Source organism: Phalaenopsis equestris, unplaced genomic scaffold (genome assembly GCF_001263595.1).
Source record: "Phalaenopsis equestris unplaced genomic scaffold, ASM126359v1 Scaffold221112, whole genome shotgun sequence".
Taxonomy (NCBI): Eukaryota; Viridiplantae; Streptophyta; class Magnoliopsida; order Asparagales; family Orchidaceae; genus Phalaenopsis; species Phalaenopsis equestris.
Genome location: NW_018239352.1, coordinates 1 through 7833, shown reverse-complemented (window position 1 = coordinate 7833; position 7833 = coordinate 1). Strand labels below are relative to the sequence as shown.

Genomic DNA, 7833 nt, shown 5'->3' with positions numbered 1-7833 from the left:
AATGCCGAGTAGTAGTCTTATGAAAAAATCAATAAGTGGCGGGGAGATTGCTACCATTGAAATGGAGGTGCAGCTTATTGGCGATGATGCCGTGATTAGGATGCAGTCGAAGAATTTGAGCCATTCGGCGGCGAAGTTGATGGCGGAGATGCGGGAGCTTGGTTTGGTTGTTCAGCACGCGACTGTTGTAAATTTCGACGAGCTGACGCTGCAAGACGTGATTGTTCGAGTGCCGGAGACTTTTCGGGGCGACGGCGATAGGTTAAGGCTTGCTCTCCTTGCGAGGCTGGAGAGGAGTCCATGAGTTATACGCAGTATCTCTTAACAAGTTCACTGTCTGAATTAAAGATCGTTGTTTTGCTTTTTCTCGTTAGCCGATGTTGAGGACGAGAAAATATTACTTTGTTAGGTTGTGCGGAAAAGAGCTGATTTCAGAATTCAGTACTGTCGCCTAGCGTCGCAACCTGAATTGTAAATGTGGCCGGCATTGATGGTTATAGCAATAAATGTAACGAATTGGTGGGTGTATTTTATTTTTCGTTTTAATTTTGAGACATTTACGTACATGGCGCATTATTCTTATGAATTTAGACGTCTAACAGATAATCTTTAATTCTTTTACATTTCGTCATTCAAAATTTTCATATAAAATTATTAAAAATTTCATTATTATTAAATTTTAAAAAATAAAACATATTTTCATGCATAACTAAAATAATATAAAGATCAAGATTTTGATGTTTGATAAGTAAGAACATAGGAATTTATACGTAAAAAATGTCTCAGCACAAATATTAAAGAAATTTGAGAGTCCATAAGGAAGATGATGTGGTGGTCTAGGATCCATCAGGTACAGTTCAAGAGCCCGCATTTATCCGGCCGGCTCCCACTAGTCGGGAGAAAAATGAATCCGAGGCGGACAGAATTCGGCCATCCTCACAAAGTGTTACTGGCATTAACCTCAAGCAGGACAAATCGGTTGGCATTCCTCAATCAAGGCGGGTGGATGATACAAATCGGTAGGATCTCTAGCAGTCAGTTGGCATCGGTATACCCTTTGGCCATAGCCGCCTAGGTGATGACCCGGTCGGTCATTCTCTGCTCCCAGAGCATAACTTCCCAAACCAAAATTCGGTTGGAAGTCATCTCAGGCACTTGACCATATAAGTATGTGTTAACCAAACTACCGCATGTTGTATCTATTTTTCTAGACAAAATGTAATCTCACAACCCCTTTTCCTACAATAGGGTTCATCTTATGAATAAAAGTTACACAATTTTATTGTTCATTATTTTGCTCTATCTTCTTTCCCTCCTTTTCGCGCTCTATTCCTTAGGCGTGTCACTCTGAAAGTTTGGATTTAACATCCTAAAAACTGTGGTGAGTGTCGACAAAAAAAGAGGAGTGTAACCATCACAATAAGAAGAAAATCGTCGGAGAGAAATGACCAATGCATAGTACATTAAAGAAGGCGTAGAGGAGTTTGTGCAATAGGAAATGCAAGAGTTTCGGATAATGAATCAGGTATCGAGCTTGATCACAGAAGTCCTGAGGGCTATTTTGACTGTAGGTGGAGATCAGTCTCCTCAAGGACAGAACTCTCCTCAAGAGGCAGTGTCAGTGCACCATGGAAGAAGACTGAACCATTGTCTCGAGATGGCCAAAGATTCGCAGTACCAAGCCAACACTAGATCTTCACAGGCAAAGAGAGAGGTTTGGGCTTATTGAGGCACTGCGTCAGCCAGAGAATCCTTTCTCCTTTCATATTTAGAAATCGAGCAACATAAAAATTCAAACTCTCGACATTGGAGGTATATAGAGGCTTGTTTGAACCCAATAACCACATCATCTTGTTCGAATACACAATTTGCATGTTGATGGTCCGGACAAATTCAAAGTCGTATGTTCTTTATCATCTGGTGATCATTAGCCTTAAGGTGGTTCAACTCATTTCCGACCAGAATCATCAGTAGCTTTTTGGAATTCTGCAAAATTTTCTTGGTGTAGTTTGCAAGTGTTGGGGCACCAAAGAAGAGTACACGGTCCTTGTGGCAGATGAAACAAGGACTAAATGAGAGCCTGCACTCCCACATTCTGAGATTCCAAAGGGAGATGCTGGATGTAAAGAACCTTCAATCCAACATGGCACAGGCTTCCCTGAAATAGAGCCTGAGGTCAGGGAAATTTTGTTACAAACTCAGTTTGCAGGACCCTAGGAATTGACTGAGCGGCGGGAAATGGCCAACAAGCAGATCATCGTCGAGGAAATCATCCCTCAATTAGAGTTGATAGACCACTGAGCCTAGAAGAGAGCCCTGCAAATTGACGGGTGAAGATCAAGAGAGGATCACAGACCATCCTTCTGACCATGGTATAATGATAGTTGGCCCGTTTGAGCAACAAAGGGTATGACCTTTGTAACAATCAGGGACGTCAGATAAGGAGTTGAGACCAGCGACTTGCTCAATATGGCGGGTCAACCCAACACTTTGAAAGACCGTTCGATAAGTATGAGGGACTCCAAGCCACCCTACTTAGATTGTCGATGGTGAAGATTGTGAATGCCATCCAAGATAAACAGTACTTCAAAAAGGTTTCATCAATGAGGGTTGGAGCTTTTCTCCGAGATATGACGAAGTACTTTAGTACCACGGGGACCACTAACACTATAAGGAGGAATGTAGGAACCTTTGAAACCTTATCGAGGAGCTTATTAATGTCAAAAATTAAAGAAGTTTGTCAACCCGGGGGACTTAATTCAAAGGCACGGGAAGGCCTCAAAAGGATAGGCCCAAACATACCCATCCAAACAAATGTTTTCCACATCACTGAGATAGTTTCGATTATTTTTGAAGCAACAAAGTGGTCCTGACAAGCCTCCAACAAGAGCTCTAGGATGGGGGAACTGTGCAACATCTCATCCATGTAGTGAAGGGGGCAACTGTGCAACATTTTGACGCTATTGTTGTAATGGAGATAATAAGCAATTTTCAAGTTGGGAGTATCCTGATTGACACTAGCAATTCAGTGAACATCTTATTTAAGTCGGTGTTTGATAAGATCAATCTTCATGCCAACCGGTTGGACACGACTTTTGATGAGAAAGGAAGGAGGCCCTAGGCATTATGCCACTAGCGACTACTTGGGGAGAGGGTGAAGAGCAGTTCACGGAGATGGAGGTCTACTAGATAGTAGACTCGCCTCCTACCTACAATGTCATCTTTGATCATCAATTATTGAACCAGTTCAAGGCCGTGGTATCCACATACCATGCCATGGTCAAGTTCCCAAGAGATGGTGAGGTGATCACATTCTAAGGAGATTTGGAACCATCTCGAATCTATTACGTTTGGGCAGTAAGAAGCATGGGGCATGATTCAATCAACCTACAAAACCAGAGGGAAGGAGGTCTCGAGATCAATGAGACAACTCTGGAGATTCCTTTCAATAATATTGAGACTGTTAAATCTTTCTTAACATGTCAAATATTTCATGTCGGGCACAGAGAGCTGCTGGTTTAGACACTTTTGGACCATCATGACTTCTTCACTTGGTCCAATATTAAGATGTTGAAAAAAACTAGTCCATGTCACCTGCCACAACTTGAATGTGAGTACCACCATTCAAATAAGAAAAAAGAAGATCAGAAACTCAACAGCGGAAGTGGTCGAGCCCATAAGAGAAGAGGTACTGAAGCAGAAGGAAGTGGGCTACATAGAGAGTGCAGTATCCCACTTGGGTGTCAAACGTCGACATGGTTTAGAAGGCCAAAAAAAGTGACAAATGTGTGTAGACTTCACAATCCTTAATGTCCCTTGCTCGAAGAACCGATACCCTTACCGAGGAACGACGCCCTGTTGGATTCAATTGTGGGACATTCCATGATGAGTTTCCTGTATGCCTTCTTAGGTTATCATCAAATAAACATGCAATGGTCGATTCTTAGAATACTACTTTCATAACTATTGATGGTGTTTTCTATTATAATGTAATGCCCTTTGGTCTTAAGATTGTTGGAACAACATACCAGAGCATGATGGATGTAATTTTTGCTAATAAAAATGGAAACAATATTGAAGTATATGTGGATAATATCTTGTGAAAATCCAGTAGCTGAACAACATATAAATAATTTAAAAGAAACCTTTGAATCCCTTAAAAACTATAATATGAAGTTACATCTTCTAAAATGCGCATTCAGAGCCTCAACTGACAAGTTCCTGTGCTACATCCAAACTCCGAAAGGCATAAAAGCTAACTCAGAGAAAAGTTATGTGTTGATTGATATGTCTTTATCCAAAAATATCTGAGAAGTGTACAAGTTGACCAACTGGCTTGCAGTCCTCAGTCGGTTCATTTTGAGGTTGGGTGATTAGTGAGCAGCATTCTTTAAGACACTCAGAAAGGGTAAAAGCTTTAAGTAGATAACTGAGTGTCAGCAGAACTTCCAAAACCTAATGGACTCTCTAGCTTCACTACTGCTTCTCCAAAGCCCAAAGTTGAATGAAGAATTCTCATTATATTTGGGAGTGGGAGCTGAAGAAATTAGCTTGATTCTAGTCAAAGAAGAGTCAAGAAGGCATTCCGGATCAACTACACTAGTCACGTCCTCTAAGGACTGGAGATCAAGTACCTGATTATGGAGAAACTAACCTTTTTTTATGTGTCAGCTCGTAAGTTGCAAACTTATTTTAAAACACATCACATTCAGTTGATTTTATATCATTCGCTGAATTTGGTGCTTGTCCCACCAGAACTCTCCGACCCACTACTCACGTTGAAAGTAAAGCTGAGCAAATTTGACATCATGTGCATACCCCAAACGGCTATAACATTGTAAGAGATTGCAGATTTCCTAGCAGAATTCTCAGAGCAAGAGAGGTTAGGTGATGAAGATCTAACCAAACGACAAGAATGTATCCTATATGTAGATAGTGCCTCGAGCCAATCCAAGGTGGAATTAAGGATTTCTCTTAGTATCTCATCAGAAGAGAACTTGTAACACTTAGGAGCTATGGAGTTCGAGGTAACAAAGAACCAAGTAGAATATGAAGCTTTGATCGTCATATTATGTCTCACATATGAGAGTGGCACCTGATTGTTTATTGTGAAGTTAGACTCATAGTTGATAGTGAATCAAATAATGGAGAATTTAATGCTAGAGATAAAGTGATGATCAAGTACTTGAATAAATCCACAAAAGATAAATGGAAATTCAAGCAGTCATGCATGACGATAGAGAAGAAAACAAGGTGACCAACTATTGACCTCTCTTTTGGTTGGGGTTTAGTATTCCCTCTTTAGTAGCCTAGGGTCTAGCCATAGGAATTTCTTGTTGACTATTTCTAGAAAACTAGAGAAGGAACCCTCACCTTTAGAAACTCTGAACTCTTATGTGCTCAACTTGAAGTTCCATATGCTGGTTCTAACCTCTAGCACTTAGTAAGTGGGGCCACTACAAAGGAAGCTCAAGGGGAGTCCCCATAGGATTGCTTGGCCTTAAGGACCCTGAGTGTTGGTCTGGATCTAGTTCGCTCACTTGCACTCACTTTCACTCATAACCCTAAAACCCAATTTTGTTGACTTTGATCCTTGATCTTTTTGGAAACTCATATAGATGGTGCCCTAGACCCTCTGACCCTAGGCTAGGGTTTAGCTAAGACCAGTACATAGAGGACCCAAATGGGGATTTCATTGATCCATAGCGTATATAAGGTGGTTGGCACCCCAATTCTACCAAAATATCCAACTTGGCCTTTTGCCCCTCAAATCCACCTAAACACCCCTCAAATCCACCCAAATTACCTAAACACCCCCAAACCCCAAATTTGTCCAAAATTCCCAATTTCACCCAAAATACCCAAATTTATTCAAAAATCATTTCAAATCATTTGAAACTAACCAAATTGCCCAAAAAATCCCAAAAATTACAAAATTACCAAAATACCCTCAAATTTGCCAAAATTACAAAAATACCCTTGGTAGCCCAAATTTTCCCAAAACCCTCAAAATCATTTCAAATGTCCCTAAAATCAATTTGGACCTTTTAATTGAACCCAATTTGGCCAATTTGACCACTTTGACCAAAAAAGCCCCAAATTGCCTTTAAGGGCCCAATTTCTCCAAATTAACCTCATATACCCATCAATTTGGCCCCAATCCTCACAAATTTCAATTCTAAACTCAAATTAATCTTTCATATAATAAATGCAAACCAAATTCAATCCTAATTGACCCATTCTTTGAGTTTAATTTTGATCTAAATTAAACCCCCAATTTTAACCGTATGACATAATCTCGCCTAATTGAACCATATGATCCACTCAATTGCCCCAATTTGAATCCTAAATTCTTACTAACAATCATACACATCATATTGGACCTTCAATTGGCCTTGTTCAAGCCTCAATTTCACTCAATTTTAACCCACATTCAAAATCCCCAAATTTGCCCCAAATTGGCTATGTCTCCAAATTCCACCAAATTGAATTCCCTAAACCCAAAATTGGCATCCAATTGATGTTGAAAACTCTTTATGACATTCACCTAGACCATTTTGAGCCATAAATTTTGAACTAACCCAACCTTAGCCTAACATAAACCCAAGTCCAATCCAACACCTCGAAATTGACTAAATGACCAAAATCAAACAAATTGAAATCCCAAATCAACTTGAAACCACGCCAATTCTTTTCCAAACTCTCTTTAGCAATTATTTACACCAAATTGATCAGTTAATTGGGCTCAATGTCATGGTTAGCCCAACCTAAACTCAACTCAAAGCCAATTTGATCTAAATGAACTCATACACCAAATTTGACCCAACCAAACTAAATTGGCCAACCATGGACCATTCCAGCCACCAAGTGCATCCTATTAACCAGGATAAATCCACTTAAATCACCCTAGGTGAGATATGGACCAATGGTCCCCTAATTTAATGGATTTTACCCCTTTTGGGACCAAACTTGAGATATCTTCTTCATAATGCCATACCATTAGGGGTTAACCATCATTAGTCACCCCCTGGCCTCCTTGAGCCAAGAAGTGACCATACCATGGCCAGCCACCTCCTCAGCAGCTGGAAACATCCAGCCCAAAGGTACCCCCATTGGCTAAAACCCAAAATTAGACCTCCCTAAGCTGACCAAGTCTAATTGGTCCCTAGAACCCTTCATCCCTATACCTCAGCAAGCCTCAACACCCACTGCCAAGCTCTAAGCTCTACCAAGCAACCATGGATTTAAATTGATCCCTCTACGATAAAAAAAAAGTAAAATATTTGGGGAAACTCTGCCCATTTGCTTCCAGAGACTCTCCAAGAACTCAGCTTAATTCCGAGTTTTTCCTCCTTTGGTTCCCACTATGAGAGCTCAATTTTGAGTTCAAAATTTTAGCTCCAACCAGGGCATATTTCCCCACACATCCATAGTCCACCAAAATTCAATTAACTGTGCACACACCATCACCACAATGAGAGGAGTTGATTCCCCACAAAAGCCCCATCCCAAACAACCTCTAACCTAGCTCTAAACCAATACCTGAAATCCACTTTGATCGAAATCATCACCAGGACCTAAGACTTCATCTTGAGGTTTGTTGGACCCATTAGTTGGCCCCATTAGAAGCTACCACAACCATCTGATTGAGGACTCCCCTCTCAGAAAAAGGTATTGAACCTCAGCCCTAATCCGAGCCTTTTTGATTCATTATACGTATTTACTGTATTTCATACCGTATATACCATATAGATAGGTTTGTCCCGAGTAGATGAAGGTTTAGAAAAAAACCCCATGAAATTTGATTGAGTTTAGACGAAGATCTTAAGGTTT

General features: G+C 40.5%; 1 protein-coding gene across 1 annotated transcript in view; it reads left to right on the top strand.

The window, feature by feature from the left end:
- The window catches only part of LOC110037557 (transcription factor MYC4-like), a 1267-nt gene extending 963 nt beyond the window's left edge, over positions 1 to 304 (top strand). Inside the window, exon 2 of the mRNA XM_020742231.1 lies at positions 37 to 304. Coding sequence (XP_020597890.1) covers positions 37 to 304 — 268 coding nt within the window. The remainder of the gene's footprint in view (positions 1 to 36) is intronic.
- The last annotated feature ends 7529 nt before the right edge of the window (positions 305 to 7833 follow it).